General features: G+C 54.0%; 1 protein-coding gene across 1 annotated transcript in view; it reads left to right on the top strand.

Moving 5' to 3' along the window:
- TUB (TUB bipartite transcription factor) overlaps positions 1-19076 on the top strand; it is a 63250-nt gene that overhangs the window by 41981 nt on the left and 2193 nt on the right. Inside the window, exons 3-12 of the mRNA XM_023189890.2 lie at positions 7598-7649; positions 8056-8218; positions 12009-12152; positions 13428-13595; positions 14606-14724; positions 15194-15391; positions 15682-15794; positions 16725-16842; positions 18495-18593; positions 18819-18990. Of these exons, the coding sequence (XP_023045658.1) occupies positions 7598-7649; positions 8056-8218; positions 12009-12152; positions 13428-13595; positions 14606-14724; positions 15194-15391; positions 15682-15794; positions 16725-16842; positions 18495-18593; positions 18819-18990 (1346 nt within the window). The remainder of the gene's footprint in view (positions 1-7597; positions 7650-8055; positions 8219-12008; positions 12153-13427; positions 13596-14605; positions 14725-15193; positions 15392-15681; positions 15795-16724; positions 16843-18494; positions 18594-18818; positions 18991-19076) is intronic.

Raw genomic sequence — 19076 nt, 5'->3', positions numbered from 1 at the left:
CTGAACCAAGAGCACACCAGTGGTCATATGGACATGCACCTGTATATTCTACACACAAGAATTCTTGGGCTCACAAAGACACATGCCTGCATATCTGTGCGTGTCCACCTGCTGTATCTGGAGAGTAACTGACACCTGCTTCTCACAAGTGCTACTCAGTCCCTTTCAGACACTGAATAATCTACTTGCTAGCAGGTCTACACCTAGACACACACCAGCTCACAGTACATAGAACTGCCCTCACATGCACAAAAGCACTCAAGAATCCAGGCACACGCAGGGAAGTCCTTCACCCTTTGCTGCCAGGCACGGTGGTCTATCTCAAGGATGACTGGACTTTCCCACTTGCGTGGGAAGGGGGCGGGAAGGTGGTTTCTGGGGGCCCCTCACAGGTGCAGGCCTTTCCCTATCCACTCTACTCCATTCTCTCTAAGATTGCCGGGGAAAGGAGCTCATCGCCATGGTAGCGCCAGATTCTTGGCCACCCATTGGCTCCTTGGTTGCCATGGGCTACGGGGCTGTCTCTAGGCCTCCTAGAGGGACGTGTGTAAAAAGGGTGCTGGACTGCTAAGGCCTACTGTGTTATTGCTGACCCAGGTGCACGTGCTAGCGGACGGCAGGATCAGATCCTCAGGACCCGCCTTGTAACACAGCCTGCTCTCTGTTAGAGCCTCATACCAGTCACCGACAGAAAATAGTTCTGACAGGGCTCTTCTCTGAGTCTGTCCAGACAGCGTCCCAAATAGAAACTAGCTGAAACCGCCCAAGGCTTGTTAAAAGCAGATCCTTCCGAAAACAGGCACGTGGCCTGGGAACTCAGAGTTTCTCTTGAGAATTGTTACCTCTAATCTCAGCTCCTGTAGGGATTTCAGGGGTTTCCAGGTTATTTCGTGTCTCTCCCCACCACCACCAGCCACACACACACATGCCCACATGCAAGTCACCCATAGGATCTCCTGCAGACACATGTAGTCACACTTCAGTCTCACACAGATCAGGGAGCTGTTTCCATCATGGAACCAGGGACTGGGGCTGTGCTAACTCAGGAGAGCTGCTGCCCCCGACAGACTTCCATGCTGGGGCACAGGTAGTTTCTGGAGGATCCTGGCCTTTCTTGGCACATGTGGGCTGAGGACCTTCTAGAAGACAGTGCAAACCCGCAGAGTGTCATCAACCTTTTCTAGCCACGCGGCAGAGGTGCCTGGGCAGGGCCTGTGGGCTGAGTGGACTCCGGTGCTGTGGCAGTACCCGTGTGTGGGGGTCCACATGGCGGGGTGGTGGCCATGGACTGAGGAGGGTGGGAGGGGCAACACTTGAGACTGTGGAGATGATGGCGTGTTTAGGATCTGGCAAACTGGAGGTGGGCCAGGCCAAGACATGGTTCTAGGAAGCTTCTCCCAGGGAGCCAGGGACCAAAGCAACTTGTAGAGGGTGTGCAGGGGTCTTAGAGAAAATTTGCCTCAAACGGAATGGCTTAAGCCTATTCCTGGGAAAGGTGGCCCAGGAAGGTAGAATTATCTCTAGGAAATGACTCTGTTCTAGCAAGTGCCTAGGGCCCTGGCATCCTTCAAGGAGTGATTTGGCACTTGCCCCAGCCCAGGTCCAACTACTGTCTCCCCTCCACCCCCATACCTCCAATTCCTCTCCTGGGCCGCAGACTCAGCCCTGAAGCGTAGAATTCTGCCTCCCTGGAAGCCTGGCTCCAAGGAGCATCTCGACACCCTTATAGCCCTACGCTGCTTACTTTCCCCATGCCTGTCACCCCGCCTCCTCGTTCTATTGTAGAGGGGGGGGGGTGTGTAGCTGGAGGCAGGCTATGTCAACAGTTGCCAGGATCCCCCCTGCCCTGCTGGGGTCTTTCTGGGCACACACTGAGTGTGGGAAAGCACTGGACTTGGGGTGTAGACTTCCGAAATGAGAGACTTGGGCTGAGAGGAGGAGATTCAAATTGCTTCTTGCATTAACTGGGCTGCTGATTGCAGTCAAAGCCACATGCTGTCTGATCACAGAGAAAACTGGGGCAGAAGACAGACAAAGCATTTAACTTGCAGATGGGAGTGGGGGCAGGGGGTGGCACACACGTGATCTGACTGATGTGAGGTTTCCCTAATGTCACAGCATGTCAGAACTGGTATGTGGCATTTGCTTTTGGGAGAGAGGTGTTGGCTGGCTTCTTGCTAGTACTGCTGGTGAGGGTTTTACTCTCTAATGGTTACACCTTGCATTCCCTGGGCCCAGCTTATTTTCTTTAGAGAAATGATAGTTGGTGATAATCTTCTTATGGGTAATTTTGGCTCAGTGTATAATGATCATGGATTAATCTCACATTCTGACTTCAAAGGGAGCCATTGAGTTTATAAAGTTTAACGATTGGAATTTTTTTCTTTTGTTTCTTTCTGTTAGTACTAATAATTTCTAATTCTGCCAGTTTCTCTTTACCTGTGTTCTTGAGGAATGTTAAATGCCCTTAGTACATTGACAGCCTTTGATAACTTGGAAGTGGAGCAGCGAGAGTCAGGAAGGACTAAGGCCCACGGCATATTGGAGGGCCATCCTGGGTGCGATTGGGGTGGCCCTGTCCTCGGTGCCCTTGTCTTCATTGTCCTGAGGCCATTGCCTGGTGTTTCTCTCACTTGGTCATGAACTAATTGAGAGCAGGGAACTTAACAGGTTCCTGGTCGTGTCCCCAGCACAGACAAGACGTCCACTTCTTTGAATTAAAGTGGCATCCCCGGATAGCCTCTAGGGCTTCCTTGGCTTTCCCAGCCCCACACCTGGTTTCGAAGCACACCTGAGGGATACAGTACTCTCGCACCACCATGGGGCCTCCTGTAGCACTGCTTGAAAAGCACAGTGTAGGTCACAGAAAGAGAATCTCAGGCTGGAAGAGCCCTCATAGGTCATCTAGTTCTCAGTGTGGATGCTCCGTATGGCATTCCTGCCAGACGGCCTCCGATCAGATGGCTGTGACTTTTAAGTTCTTCCTTAGGTTGAACCTAAGCAAGTCTCTGGGTTTCCCCTCCTCCTGGCCCTTATTAGGATCCTCCCACCACTTCCTCACTTTGCTTTCTAGGGAGTAATGGGACTCCTGACTCCTTCAGTTCTGCTGCTAGGTTCGGCCTCCGAGGTGCCCTGGGCACTTGGACCCACCACTTCACTTCTGGCAACAGTCTTATAACAACTCCCTGATTTTCTCGTTCTTTAGAGATCACCAGCTGTGGCTCATGGTTGTATTTGCATGGCTGAGCATTAGAATCATCCATGGCACTTGCTTTTACAAAGAGAGAGAGGAGTGGGTTGATTCTGGGGGATGTTGCCCAGCAGTTCTGAATGACCGAGTCAGGGCTTAGTCCCTCCAGCAGTTTGAATGCACCTGGTAAATTTGGGAACTGCTGGCTGGAATAGAGATGGTGCATCTTGGGAGGCTGGAACTCCTGTGAGCAGTGTGGTCCTCTCCCTTCTGGAGCCACGCTGGTTCCCACTGTGTCCCAGTAAGTTGCCAGGTAACGGAAGCCACAGATCCGGACTTTCCGAGGGTCCGGCATTGGGCACAGGGTTGCAGCCAGCTGCCCTGGTGGCCTTTCCTCTCCTGACAGCCCACATCTCTGATTTCCTGGGTCCAGCAGGGGTAGCTTCCGCTGTGACTGAGGGGAAAGAATGAGGGCAGGAAGAGGGGAGGGTGAAGTGAACATGGGAAGTGTGTCCAGAGGGTTGGGTCTGTCGCTAGATTCCCTGACCCTTGGGCCTCTGGTTAGCGCTGGTGGAGTAGCTGGAGCGTGTAAGGTAGAGTCTAGGAAGAGAGGGAGGGAAACAGGCTAGAGGATGTTGGCCGTGTGTGCTTTTCCAGGGCACAGAATTGTCCTTGTGTCCCTGCCCCCTGTTGTCAATCGTGGTTGACTACTCCGATATCTGTGGGGTGCCTTGGGGGAAGTGAGTGGATGTAGGGGGGTGGGCTCCCTCGGAGGTGAAGCTGCCGTCTTGTTGGTGCTGGCCAGAGCGGATGGATTTGTGGACGCTGAAGCCTAGGTTTCGCTGACCCTACTGAGCCAGTGGCTTTTCTGAGCCTCCCTGTTCAGGCCCCCAGCAGGAGGCGCCTGTGATGGAGGAGCCTCCAGGGTCAGCTGAAAGACCTATCCATCAGCGCCCTGTCTCCTGTCTGAGTCTCCTGGCGGGGCTGCAGCTGGCAGTCTGGGTTTGGCAGTTATTCCATAATTGGAGCTGAAGTCATTAAAAAGCCATTACTGTCTCCTTGTGTGGTTATGGTTTAGTGCAGCTAGAACAGTGCCCATCAGAAACAGGCAGGCTGGGGAAGTGTCGGTGAGAAAGGAAGATGCCTTAGGAATGGTGCTGGGGTGGAGATGAGGAGGTTGGGCCATCTGGGTGGGGGCGGAGAAGGGAACTGGGCCTGCTGAGGAAGCTAGGGTAGCTTTTGGTTCTGCTCTTCCTGGAGACAGCCATCATGGTTGCCCTTGGTCTCCACAACAGCTGCTATTGGCTGGGAATTCTTTGTTATTCACCAGGGGGAGTTGCTGCGCACTTGTCCGCTTGTCGTTAGCTAGGAATACCCACCTGGTACAAGCTCGTTACTGCTAGGTAATCGTGGTCCACTTCGTCCCCTTGCAGCTCTTCTAGAAACACTGCTTTACCAGGAGTCGTGCCCGCTGTCAGAGCCTCCCCATTTTAGTACATTTAGTGTAGACCCTCCTAGCTGGGTCTTGCTCAGCCAGGCACAAGTGGCTTCTCCCCAGTGGCCGCTTCCCAGCTGTGCATGCTCCTTTCCTTCTGTGTGCTTGCAAATGCCTGCCGGTGGGTGAGGTGGTAGGCGGCTCTCTAGGTACTTTGGGGATATCTGTTTCTGGAACCTCTTTTCAGAAGCCTAACGCTTGTGTTCATCCATCTTTCTCTGAAGGCCAGTGGTTAAGTCCTTTCTACCTGTAATCTTACCTAGTAATCAGTGTTACCGAAGCCTGTGGCTCTTTATCATTCTCCCCGATCAGGAAATGGAGGTAGAGGCAGAGGAGGAGAAAGGAATGTTTTCATGGAAAGCAGCCTCCTGCCTCCGGCATAGCTGTGCATAGTCCATGGCAGTGGGACGGGGGCCTGTGGTAGGGAAACGTGCCCCATGCATGGATGAGAGCATTAGAAGGCGCTGGGCAGTGAGGCCACTATGGCTGCAAATACCTTTTGTCAGTTGAGCAGCTGCTGTGACCCAGCATTTCCGGAGGTGGCATTGCTGATGTGAGTCTCACCTCTCAGCTGGATGTCCCCTTTTCTAAATGACTCTAGATGTGAGCGTCAGCACCATGGAAGGCATCTTCTTTGTCTTGCTCAGCCAAGCCCAGGGCTGGGGATGGCCCAGGTGACTGCCCCGTCCCTGCCCTCTGAAAGTGTAAGTGGCTTGCCACTACCTAGAAAGCTGTGGAATGGCCCCTCTTGCTGGCACAAAGGGAAGCCAGCACTGTCCTGTGGAGGTTGCACAGGGGCCAGGCCACTGGCTCATGACAGTGGGGTTTATAGCTGCCCTGTGCCCAGGCACAGAGCTTGGCAAGTGGAGCACAGTTAGATTCCAGATCCTGTTGCTTCTGTCAGCCAGCGGCCATTGTACAGAGCTCAGACTGCATTTTTCATGTGTGTGCTGAAAGTCGTGATGCATATGCACTGCGCGTGTGGCTGACCATGGGGGACACTGGTGTTCGGGTCTGACCCTTTCAAGTCCATCTGTGGGCAAATGCTTTGACTTTGCTTATTCAGTCAGGCTGTTGGCTTGAGCTGTAGAGACAGGGGAGGGTTGTAGCCTCTTAGGGCCCTGAGGCATTTTGTGCTCTGGTCCTGAACCCTTTCTTCAGAAGTCTTCACTGCAGTCCTCCAGTCTGGGTGCATGCCTTCCGCGATGGGATGCCCACCCTTTCAGCCAGCAGGAATATTTAGAGACCTGGTTGCATCCTGTGGTCCTGGCAGTGCCTTCAGGGAGCCCCAAATGCAGCTGTGCCCTCTTAGGCAGATGGGCTGTTTCAGGAAGACCGAGGCCTAGAAGTATGGCCCTTGAGCACTGTTTTCTCCTGTGCTCTGGCAGCTGAGGGTTTGGTGAATGAGGCTGTTCTGCACAGCCCCAGATCACAGTTGGGGCTCCTCAGGCATGCAGAGCAGCCCGTGGGTACCAGGAAAGGCCTTCCCAGCTGTCAAGTAGGCAGGACAACTTCTAGTTAAAAACGTGCATAGTCCTCATAGATGGTAGCCAAGGTGGTGGGTGGTGGGCAGTCTGTGATATGGGGGCTTCCTTCTACCCTCTGACTGGCTCCCTTGGAGATGTAGGTAGTTTAAGGCTCATGTAGGTCAATGAATGTTCCAGCTGGAAAGGGCTAGCCATCAGGAGGAGGTGAAAGTGACTTCACTTTGTCCTCAGGGTGATGTGACCTCATGTTTCCCCCTTACACACACACTGCACTCGCCTTCACACAAGCACACCCACTTCTTCACAGGTGTCTGCATGCATGTGTGCACACACGCGAGATATTCACACGCTTCCTTATGGCCTCGCACAAACCTAATGCACTCGGACATGCCCGTGCAGGTACCCGCACACAGTATTGGTTCAGGGGCAGCTTCAGAATAACTGGACCAGGGCCGCCTGGGGCTTCCCAGAGCTCAGATCCTCAGGCTCCAACCTCACCCCATGCAGCTGTCCACACCTTGGCCTTTGTAGCATTTGGGCCTAGGTCTCATGCATGTGTCTCTGGCCAGCCAAAAGCCAAGTGGTTTGAGTTACCAGCTCCCTACTTGTGCCCTGACTTCCTCAGAGGCACAGCCAGTCTGGGTGAGATGAGGGTCCCTGTCCCAAGACTTGTGGTGCTCAAGGATTTGATGTCCCCCGGGCTGCCTGTGCCATGTCTACAGCCTGGGAAGGACCTGGTGGCTGGTTGCTGGGCTGTACATTGATGGGTTGTGTCCACCCTGCAGACAACTCTGTGTGGCCCAAGCCCTGTACACTGAGGGACTGGTTGGTGTCTTAGCTTCATTCTCTCAAATGAGGAGGAGGACCCTTTTTAAGTGGGGAAGGGGAGCAAAGTCAGCGCTCTATTCTGCCCACTCGGAAAGCTAGGAGTTTGCTTTGAATGGATGGGGAAAGGGTCTGTCCCAGAGGACCGCAGCCTCCTCTAGAATGGTGGAAAGGAGGGGAAAGGCTGGGGCTGGTGAGATCCCAGTAGGCAGCTGGAGGGAGCAGCCCCCTGGGTTCGTCTGGAGCCTGGCCTTGGACCTGGCTTGTTGCTGGGATGCCTCTGGATAGTTTTCCTGGATCTCAGTCAGGCTTGGCCCTGCTCAGGGATCTGAGGGGAGGGTCTCATCCAGTACTTACTGGGGTATGCTTGGGGAAACAGGGGTTCTAGCAGGATTCCAAAGTGGCAGCTCAAGCCCTTTCGGTTCAAGCTGGTTTCAAGATGGCAGGCTCCACCCTTCCTCCTTCTACCATGTGGGCTCACTGAGCCCCAGAAGCCATGATGGGATGGGTTTAAAGAGCCCAGATATGCTGGGGTTGGGCTCTGGGATATATCCTGGCACCTCATGGGCTAGCCCTGAAAACCCCTCTTTCGCTCTGCAGTGTCTTAGATGATGAGGGCAGAAACCTGAGGCAGCAGAAGCTTGATCGGCAGGTGAGTAGGCCTGGGGCTGGGTGGAAGGGAAGAGTCTGGGCTGGGATCTCCGAGGGCAGAGGGGCAGGGCTGTCCGTCTCCCTGGATGATCCCGTCTGACTGGGGAATGGGATTCCCATGTGGAAGAAGAGAGGCGCACTCTCTCCCAGCTCAGCACTAACCCTGCGCGGCACATGGGCTTCTACCCCTCAGGCAGCTGGGTGACTGCAGTTGGAGAGCTGCCTGTGCTGTGATCCTGTCAAGGCAGCCACCTGGGCCCTGTTTTGCCTCCTTTTCCTGGACCCCAAGTCTTGGGGTTCCAAGGACATGGGGCCTTGGCCCGAGGTGGGCTGTGGACCCGCTGAGAACTGGGAGCCCTTCCTTCCTGGTGGAGGCAGTGGGTCAGCCAAGCTCTCTGCCTCCATAGCGGGCCCTGCTGGAGCAGAAGCAGAAGAAGAAGCGCCAGGAGCCCCTGATGGTGCAGGCCAATGCAGATGGGCGGCCCCGGAGCCGGCGGGCCCGGCAGTCGGAGGAGCAAGCCCCCCTGGTGGAGTCCTACCTCAGCAGCAGTGGCAGCACCAGCTACCAAGGTATACCTTGCCTGCCGCCCCACATCCTGTCACTGCTTCGGGGAGCCCCTCACTTCCTGCCCACCGTGTGGGGCTGGACCTGATGGGGGATGCCCAGGCTGTGTGTGGCTTCTAGCCCAGGCAGACAACTGAGTAGGGAGGGCAGAGGGAAGGTGGACCTGTAGCTTTGGGCGCCTGCATATGCTCCAGCTGTCACCTCCTGAATCAGGCGCTGAGGCCAGAAGGCTAAACCTTTAATGAAGCCAGGAGTTCAGAAGTCCAAGTTTTGATCTGGAGCATTATCAGTGAGTGCAGGAGGCAGCTTCTAAGAGTAGATGACCCGCTCCACCAGTATTCTGCATCCTGAGAGGAATGCATCTCACTGTCCTGCCCCATACCAACCAGTGTCTCAGCACAAACACCTGTTTCCTTCCCTCTCTGCACCGTGTCTGCCTGGCTTCTGACTTGCAGATCCCTGTCTCTGGCTCACAACTCCTTAAGAGCTGTAGTGACCTGGAGCCTCCAGCTCCCATCCTTAAATGTTCCAGGTCTCGGCAGAGCCCAGATGGGAGAAATTCTCTGCAGCTCATCCTGGAGAGAGAATGGCTTCAGCACATCTCTGCTCTCAGGACCCTCCTTCCTGCTTGGGTTAGGTTAAGAGTAGGCTAGGCCACCCTGAGGGCTGGGCTCTCTGAGCTTGAAAGGAGGACTCAGACTCAGTCTCCACTGCCCCCTGCTGGTGCTACTAATCCAGGCTGCTACTTCACCAAATAGTAATTCTAAGAAGGTTGCAGGCATCTAGCAAAATTTTTGGGTTAGGAAGAACCTTAGCATTCGTGGTGCTCCCCTCCTTCAGTGGCTTCTTTATGACCCGGAGCCTCCAGATACATGGAACTACGGGTAGTTGCCTCACCTCAGGGCTTTTTCGTCTAACTGCTGGCCCCATACCCTGCCTCGCAGTGTTCCAGGTTCTTCTCTGGGTTCCACTGACCCATAGCTCCCTGAGCCCTTTGCACATTGGAGGGCAGCAGTTGAGTCTCATTTGCCTGGTGCCTATTTTGTGGCTGGGCACATCATACAGGCTCGGTCCCCTCCGTGCACGTGTATCCTCCGAGGAAGCCCACTCTGTTTCTTCTAATAAAGGCTGGCTGTGCATCCGCCGGTGGCTAAGTGCAGTGCTAGAGGCTTTACCTGCATTAGCTCATTTCATCCTCACAGGAACGCATTATCCCCACATAATCAGTAAGGACGTGAGCTCGGAGGGGCTCAGTGACCTGCTCATAGTACTCTGCTAGTGAGCAGCAGGGCTAGACTTTGAACCCAGACCTAACGGACGCCAAATGGTCTCTCCTCCATATTGTGTTGCCTCCCTGATGAGAAGCTCCTTCATGCTAATTCCCATGTGTGTGTCAGTTCAGCACCCTGACCATACCTGGTATGTCTGTACTCTACTTGAGAGGCCTTCAGAAAAGGGAAACAAGGACCTCAGCCCAGCTGTCTCAGAGGCAGCCCCAGCTGGTCCTCACAGAGCTGGCCCCAGCCCCACCCTTTGCTGGCAGCCACCTCCTCCACTTCCTTTGTGAGTGCCATCCCAAGGGTGGTAGTGGTACACTGCCAGGAAGGCAGCCACTGTTCTGGGTCATATGATGCGTGGCCTGTGGCTGTGTGGCAGCTGGGTGAGTGAGGCTGCATATAGAATGGGGGCCTGCACCCAGGATTGTATATGCCAATTTGTGCCAGATGGCCAGGATGGCCAATTTGTGCCAGAGGCCAACATCATGACAGGTCATTGATGTGCAGTCATTTTGGCAGGTATTTCTTGGCAGCTGTGTTCCAGATGATGCCAGGTCATCAGAAAGACTGTGGTACAAGTAGCACCTCTGGCATAAGTGCAGGACCGAAGTCAAAAGACAGTTTCTGCGCCAGGTGGCTCACGCCTGTAATCCCAACAGTTTGGGATGCCAAGGCAGGAGGATCACTTGAGGGCAGAAGTTCAGGACCAGCCTGGGTAACATAGTGAGAGCCCATCTTTAAAAAAAAAATTAGCAGGGCGTGGTGGCATGCGCCTGTATTCCCAGCTACATAGGAGGATCACTTGAGCCCAGGAGTTCGAGACTGCAGTAAGCTATGATCGTGCCACTGCAATCCAGCAAGAAAAAAAAGAGAAAAAGATAGTTTCTGGTTGTGCCACTACCAGTTACCTGCTCACTTGTGACTGGGACAAGCCATTTACCCTCTCTGGATCTGTTTCCTCCCTTATAAAATGGGGAGAGTTCTCTGTCTTAGGGCTTTGGTACTCAAAGGAGCCATGGTGTGTTCCAAGGTCCAAAATCAGCTGATTGTACTCTGCTAGTGAGCAGCAGGGCTAGACTTTGCTATTCCCTGCTGACATGCCAGACTGGGCTGGGCCTCCACCTTTTTCACAGAGGACATTTGAACATGTGACATTTGACTTCTGGGAGGTGCCTACTGCTTCTCTGGGGGCCCAGTCTTTGTCCAGGTCCAAATGGTGGACAAAGCTCTTGGGAGGCCGCTGCACGTGTGGGTAGCCTACCCGGGAACTGGTGTTTCGAAGGCCACTCCCACCCACCTGCAGCGTTAGCTGCCTGCCTCTCTGCCCTCTGCTGACTACAGGCGTCAAATACAGGGGATCATTCCAAGAGGAAAAGGAAGGAGTTTGATATACCTCAGAGCTCACAGTTTATCCTGGTTTGTGACCTGCTGGGTATACTCATTCATTCATTTCTTAAATATTTATTGAGGTTTGTGTCAGGCTCTGGATTAGAGGCTGTAGGTCCCGAGTGAGCACATATGGGTGTGGTCCCTGCTTTCATGGACCTTACAGTCTAGGTGGAGAGACAATGTTAAACAGACCGTCACCGCTGTGCTTTGTGGAAGGAAGCCAAATTCTGTGAATAGATGACAACACCTGCGCTGACTGGGGAGGCAGGCACAGCTTCCCTCGGGAAGTGACATCCCAGCTGAAATCTGCAGGATGAGTGGGAGCTGATCACTGAGGGTGGCAAGGGGGAAGGCAGTGCAGGCAGCAGGAGCAAGGGCCCTGTGGCAAAAGGCAGTGCCGTGCATGTGAGGCACCAGACCAGCCTGGTGTGGCTGCAACTCTTGGTGCCCCAGAGGTGGGGAGTATGTGTTTAGACCTAGGGGAAGGGAGAGAGTGCTGGTCTTCATCTTAAGAGCAGTCAGAAACCATTCAAGGATTTTGAGCAGATTGGGGTTCTGCAGTATGGAGAATTTGGAGGCCACCGGCTGGAACCCTTCTGAGAGCTCACTGTTGGTGCTTGTAGCTTCTTGTATCCCACAGTTGTTCGGAGCACTCCTATACCCCAGCCTCCCATGGGCTCATCCCTGCAGAGCCCCCTCATAGGCTCCCTGGAGTGCCTGCTCTGGTTGTGGTCTCTTCCAGAAGATGCAGCCTTTGTTCCTTCTTCACCATCTTCAGGGGCCACATCTTCTTGGACATTCTCCCTGCCTCTGTTCAGGCTCAGTACGGTTTGGTGGCCCAGAACTTTGAGTGCTTAGTTTGTTGGCTGATCACAGGTGTTGGTCTGGCTGTTGACTTGATCACACTGGGCTGGGGGGTGCCGCCTCCTTCCAGCTGGGCCTGCCCTGGAATCTTTGCCTAGTAGAGATGAGTGGGCCTGATTCTGTGGGCTGTGGAAGTGGTACAGGGGCCCTGGTGGGACTCAGGGTGTGGTTGAAAATGCTGTGCTGGGGACTGTGTTCAGGTGGGAGCTCTGGTCTCACCCAGTGCCTGTTTCTCTCTCTCGGTCTGGGGATGTTTCCTGAGCAGTTCAAGAGGCCGACTCACTCGCCAGTGTGCAGCTGGGAGCCACACGCCCAACAGCACCAGCTTCAGCCAAGAGAACCAAGGCAGCAGCCACAGCAGGGGGCCAGGGTGGCGCCGCTAGGAAGGAGAAGAAGGGAAAGCACAAAGGTCAGCTCGCATTCTCTACAGTCCTCCCCAGCAGGCCTGGACTCCACTGTAGGGCTGGGGGAGGTATGTCCTCCTGACTTGGAGGGGAGGGATAGGATGAACAGCCTCAGGGAAGACACAGACTGCCACTTGGGGCACCCCCCCCTCCCGGTGGCTCACAGGCCTCACCTAGCTTGGGAGGTACCCGGGCTGCCTCTGGGTGTGGGCATGCCCACCACACTGCCAGGAAGTGAAGTCCTACTCAGCTGTGGCCCAGAACCACCGTCCCCCACCTCAGCTACCTTGGCCTGAGCACCCTTTATCACAACCCCTCAAGGAGGAGCTCACCCAGCCTGGACTAGGACACTCACTGCAGTGGGTGCTGCTTCCCAGGCAGCTTGCCCCATCCTTGTGCAGCCCTTGCCGTCAGCTCGTCATATAACGTGGACTTCCCTTGACTGTAGTCCAGCCTCTGGACCACAGACCAGCCTGTTCCCTCTGCTCCTCTTTCTCCAGAAAAGACCCCTAAAGATTAAGGACAGTGATGGTGGCACCTGCCCCAGGTCCTGTCTCTTGGCTACACACCCCATTTCCTCAACTTTTGTTCATGGACAGTGGTTTCCAGGCCACCGCATCTTGGTTGGACAGTGATGTGTCAGGGGCCATGGGCTTCTGGAGCTGACCGAGCACTCTGGGCATAGCTCAGCAGGCGGGCAGGGTGGTTGCCACCTGTATGTTACTGAAGCTCTGTGGTAAGAGGCAGGAAGGCGGACGTGGGATGGGAGATGCTCCACTTGGGAAGGCGAGTGTATGCCAATTGCAATCTTTTTCAAGGGGCCCATGCTTCTAATGATGTATGTGAGTTACTGCATGTGTGTATGTGTGTATATTTGTGAAAGAAAACAGCAGCATTGATCACTTGTAGCTGGCCGTGTCCATGAATGATTGCTGGCCTTGGCTGTGGTCTGGATCAATCCTTGTTCTCCATCTTGTTTTTTCCACTGTGCAGTTGGTTTTGTAGATGGCTGCCATCTGCTTTAAGGATGCGAGGTATTGTAAACCAACCCTCAGCAATTAATTTGGGGGAAGAGCAGAAGAAATGAAGCCCACATCCCTTAGTAGCTTACCAGTTGTTAACAGATTGCCTCAATCATTAGTTTTATAAAAATCAGTCTTGCAAATAAAGTTTTGCAGAGGGTCTCCCCACTCTTCCCTCATCCCCTTCACGGACGTCTGAGAATCCAGGCCCTCCTCTCCTCCTCCTGGATGTAACTCAGGAGTGTCCGTGGCCTGCAGGCACCAGCGGGCCAGCAACACTGGCAGAAGACAAGTCTGAGGCCCAAGGCCCAGTGCAAATCCTGACTGTGGGCCAGTCAGACCACGCCCAGGACGCAGGGGAGACGGCAGCTGGTGGGGGCGAACGGCCCAGCGGGCAGGATCTCCGTGCCACGATGCAGAGGAAGGGTGAGCCCCATGGGGGCCCAGCGATACCCCCAAAACTTAGTCCCAGGTTCTCAGATGTACCTTTCTCCAGGAGCATGGCCTTCCTGTGTCCAAGTCCCTCCCTGGCCATGGTGGGTGGGGGTGGGGCACACTTTGGAGACATATGAGAACCTCTTAGGCAGGGCACCTGATAACGCCCCAGTGAGGCCCAGATTTGGGGCAGATTTCGTTTTCCTTTTGATCCTTAGATAAAGCTCCTTTTGCAAGAAGTTTCCTATATGTCTGCGAAGCTAGTGGGAGCAGGGCCAGGATACCAAGAGGCGGGGTAGATCCTCCCTGGAAACCTTCTGTTCAGTTTTCCCATCACAAGCCCTGCCTTAGGGAGCCCCTGGTGCAGGGTGGCAGAGGGAAGGAGTCTGGCAGCACCACACACATTGTGAGGAATCTAATCAAGGATGGCTTCCTGTACAAAGGACTTGGAGACAACTTTGGGGATGGGGATGGCATTCCCGGGGAACGGCGGGCGGGAGGACAGCTAAGATAGAAGCTCAGAGCAAAGATGAGGGGTTAGTGGGTCCCCTCTACATTGGGCTGAGGAAGGAGCTGAGGCCTGTGCCCTGGCGGATTCCGTGGCCTATGCCAGCCAAGGCCTCTAATAGGCCTGAGGTCAGAAATGGAGGTTCTCAGTTCAAGGTGAGCTCAGTGCAGGCCTTGATACACAAGAGGCAGTGGCAGGGTGGCTGCTAGGAAGCGGGGTAATGTAGGGACTGAGCTGAAACTGGGTGGTGGGGACATGTCCTGTGGCCAGCCCCGGCTCATGTGTGCACCTGAGAGAATGTCCTTGTATATCTGGACATGTGTGGGAATGTATGTGTGAATGTGAGTCTATACGTGTACATGTGGCTGTGTAAGAGTATGTGCATAAGTGTGGGTATAGGTGAGTCAGTGTCTGAACGTATGTGACCCTGTGTATTTCAGGGGCAGGGTAGACTTCTCCTCATTCATCCCTTCTCATTCTCTCCTTGGCCCAGGCATCTCCAGCAGCATGAGCTTTGAAGAGGATGAGGAGGATGAGGAGAACAGCTCCAGCTCCTCCCAGCTAAATAGTAACACCCGCCCCAGCTCTGCCACCAGCAGGAAGTCCGTCAGGGTGAGTGAGCGAGTCTGCATCCACAGCGGTTTTTGAAGGACCGCTCACCAGAATTAGAGCTGGAGCGCGTGTGGAGAGATGATGGGGAGCTAGCTTTCTTGGGGTTGGGGCTGGACTCATACTCCTTTTAGGAGCTTCTCTGCTGGCCTCTTACATCCCTCCACCTTGCCTCCTAACCTCTTCAGCTAGGCCAGCAGGGTGATGTGTAGGGGCAGCTGCAGTTGGACAAGATGACCTCTGAGGACCTCCCATACCTCGCATCTCCACCTCTAGGAACTGTTGAGAAGAGGGCAGGGCTGGGAAGATGGGAAGATAGCTCCTGACCCCAGGCCCAGGCTGGCCAGGCCCCCATCCCGGGATCCTTCCCTCTCTCCCACTACCACATTAGGAGGCAGATTTGGATCCCAGATCACCAACTTGGGCTGCTTAGGGTCCTTGGGACTCAGGCGCCTGTTCTCTGTCCCCATAGGAGGCAGCCTCAGCCCCTAGCCCAACAGCTCCAGAGCAACCAGTGGATGTCGAGGTCCAGGATCTTGAGGAGTTTGCACTGAGGCCAGCCCCCCAGGGTATCACCATCAAATGCCGCATCACTCGGGACAAGAAAGGGATGGACCGGGGCATGTACCCCACTTACTTTCTGCACATGGACCGTGAGGATGGGAAGAAGGTAAGGTTGGTCTGGGCATGTTATCATCTAGGCTTTTCAGCCCTTTGAAGTCCTAGGGGCTGAAATGTGACTGGAAGTCTCCTATCTACCACTCACCTCTCAGTTCCTCAAAGAAACTGCCTTCGTGTCTGGTCAGTGCATATCTTTGTGTTTCCCAGTGCATTTGTGTGTGTGCACATATGTGCGTTTGGGAGCTGAAGCAAGGGAGAGACAGTCTGTGTGAGTGGCTCTCATGACTGTGTGCAGACCAGAGGCTGAGTCTGGAATATGACCTCGTTCCACTCCCCAAGGTGTTCCTCCTGGCGGGAAGGAAGAGAAAGAAGAGTAAAACTTCCAATTACCTCATCTCTGTGGACCCAACAGACTTGTCTCGAGGAGGGGACAGCTACATCGGGAAGCTGCGGTACTAGCATTCCCCCAGGAAGCAGGCAGGAGTGGGAGGGAAGGGCAGGGGCAGGCTCTCTGTAGCGGGCCTGAATCTCCCTGAAGGAGATCCAGGCCGGGGGTGGATACTCTCCCACGATCCTCTCTGATCATCACATCCAACTGGAGGCCTATGTCTATGCCAGCCTAGAGCCAGACTTGGAGATGGGCCTCACACACCCGACCCCAAGCTGTTCCCAGGAGGTGGGTAGAGTTCCACTGAGAGTGATGGATCCAACCCCAGGATGTCACTGATAATGCAGGCCACCATGGAAGAGCTGCCTTGGCTCCATAGTCAATGCCAAGGGACAGGGCTAAGAGTAAGCTCTTGAGGGAAGAGACACACAGCAGTCTTGGGGGTGGGGAGCAGTGGGGAAGGGGCAGGAAGGCTCTGAGCCTAGGCCTCTAAGTGGGGGTGGTCGGGAGGTAGGGTTTGCTGAGGAACAGAGTATCAGATCTGGGGAGCATCAATGAACATGAGAGGTCAGGAGCTAACGCTGGAGATGGGGCTGGACTGAGACTGAGGCTGGCTGTGACAGGGGAGATCTCATCCTCTCTCCGTGGGTACTAAGCCTCTTCCACTGTCTTATCAGATGCCATTCTGTTTGCTCACCTCCCATGAGGAGAACTCCCATGTTCCCCCAGATAAATCTTCGGAAGAATCCTGATTTACCTCCCCGAATCGCTCTCACCAAACTGAAATGCACTTTGAGTCAACTCAGAGCAAGCCCGGGCCTTCTGCCCACGAAGTGTCTTCAAAGACGTGGATTCAGTGAGCAGTGTGCCTCCCTGGGCCTGCTGCTGGCCCAGTCCAGAATGTTTTGCAGGCTCCTCATAGAACAGACGACGAGCTGTTCCCTGCTCTGGGGCAGGGGGTGCATGACGTATACCGATTGTGCCTTTATTTCAGGTCCAACTTGATGGGCACCAAGTTCACTGTTTACGACAATGGAGTCAACCCTCAGAAGGCCTCGTCCTCCACTTTGGAAAGTGGAACCTTACGTCAGGAGCTGGCAGCTGTATGCTATGTGAGTCCTAGGTTTGGGGGTCTCTGATTTCCAAGGTAGATATGAAACCCAAGACTCGTTGCCTGATCTAGGGCCTATCCCATCCATCTTAGTGGGCAGATAAGGCTGTGTGGAGAAGGGCTGTCCTCTGTGGAGTGATCCTGGCCTGGGACAGGGGCTGTCTCCTCCTGACTTCAGAGCTCACACCACAGCCGGCCATCTACTTGGGGAGCTCAGAAAACCAGACCTGGCTCTCTACAGTCCAGGCCAGGAGTCTCTTAGACAGAAGGAGGTGGTAGGCCTGGGTTCTTGTCTGTGCATTTCCCAGATCATCCCTCTGGCATGCCAGGTTCTACATGGATTACAGGGCTCTTCGTCATCTCACTAAATGTTCAACCTAAGAGGTAGATCCTATTTTCTTTATAGATGACGAAACTGAAGCTCAGCTGCAGCAACGTCACACAGCTCAAAAATGACCAAACTGGTATATAAATATAGAGGATTACTCTACCTCTTTGAACCTGTTTCTTCATTTTAAAAATGAGGGGTGGGTATCTCATCACCCTGGGCATGGGCACTTCTTGGAGGCCATCGGTAATCCACAGCTACTTTGTATGATCCTTTGGTGCCACCTGCTGACCAGTTTTGGGGAGGCAGCCTGAGTCTTCAAGTTCTTACTGAGCTCCAACTATGCATACTGTTTGAGGCACTAAGGATATAGTAATGAACAGACATAAAGGTATACTTTTATGGGACTTAAAGCCCTAGTAGGGAAGACAAGCTATGAAACAGATCTATCATCAGTGGAGTAAGTATGTTCTTTAAAGACGCTAAGAAGAAAAAGTAGGGGAGGAGGGATAGGAAATCTCAAGTTATGTGTGAGATTTTCAGAATGGCAGGGAGGGCCTCACTGCGGTAGCTCTTGAGTAAAGACCAGAAGGAAGTGAAAAACAGCAGTGTACATGTCTAGGGGACACAGTGAGGGCAAAAGTCCTGAATGCCTGGTATGAAGAAGGAATGGAGTAGACACCAGGGAGTAAATGGTGAGGAGAGTAAGGTCATGGGACCACGTGCAGGTAAAGTCACATCTCCAGCTTTTCCTCGGAGTGAGCTGGGGAGCCACTGGAGGGTTCTGAGCAGAGGAGAAAGATCATTTAACTTAACGTGCCTGAGCACTGGCTGGTGTGTTGCGAACAGACGGTGGGAAGGAGGAATAGGAGGGCCAAGAACAGAAACCAGGAGTCCAGGTAAAGGCTGTACAATGATCTTGGTGAGAGAAGCTAGTGGTCAAAAGTGGTGGAGTTCTGGGTATAATCGGAAGGTAGAGCTGACAGAAACTCCTGAAGGATTAGAAGTAGGATGTGGAAGAGAGGACAAGAGAAACTCCTGAAGGAAGAAGTAGGATGTGGAAGTGTGACCACGTAGTCTGCCGCAGTGAATGGAAGAATTGCATTGCCGTGAGCGGAAGCAAGGATGACGCATGAGAGGAGCCAGTTCTGGCAGAGTAGAGACCCAGGAGCTCAGTTCTGGCCGTGTTCGGTTTAGAGAGATGCGTGTTAGACTTCGGAGTGGAGACGGTGGGAACTAGCTCTTCATTTGTATTCCCGTCCCCCCACCTTCTCCAGTAGGTAAATAGATGCCTCAGGTGGCCAGTGTTGCATTCTTTTTCCCAGGAGACAAACGTCTTAGGCTTCAAGGGGCCTCGGAAGATGAGCGTGATTGTTCCAGGCATGAACATGGTTCATGAGAGAGTCTCTATCCGCCCCCGCAACGTGAGTCTCTACCCTTCACTCCCCTCTTTCCCCATCATCCTAGTCTCTGCATGAGCTTCTAAGGGCAGAACTCCAGCTGATGTGTGTATGTGGAGGGGATACCATATGAGAAAGCCCTGTAGGTCTAGGGAAATCTAAGGACCCCCATTCCTGGGATAGATCCCTCTTTGGGGTGGTCATGGTGCCAAAGGCCTGGGCCTGGCTCAGGTGAGGCTGCCCTCCCAGGAGCATGAGACGCTGCTAGCACGCTGGCAGAATAAGAACACGGAGAGTATCATCGAGCTGCAAAACAAGACACCTGTCTGGAATGATGACACACAGTCCTATGTACTCAACTTCCATGGGCGCGTCACACAGGCCTCTGTGAAGAACTTCCAGATCATCCATGGCAATGACCGTGAGTGTTTCTGTCCCTACGCATTATGGTCCGTAGGATACCCAAGGCCCTTAGCATAGGGTTCAGCCCACCTAGCACTGCCTACA

This window comes from Piliocolobus tephrosceles, chromosome 13, assembly GCF_002776525.5.
Source record: "Piliocolobus tephrosceles isolate RC106 chromosome 13, ASM277652v3, whole genome shotgun sequence".
NCBI lineage: Eukaryota > Metazoa > Chordata > Mammalia > Primates > Cercopithecidae > Piliocolobus > Piliocolobus tephrosceles.
Note: the sequence above shows the minus strand (reverse complement) of the source record. Positions and strands in the feature narration are given on the sequence as shown.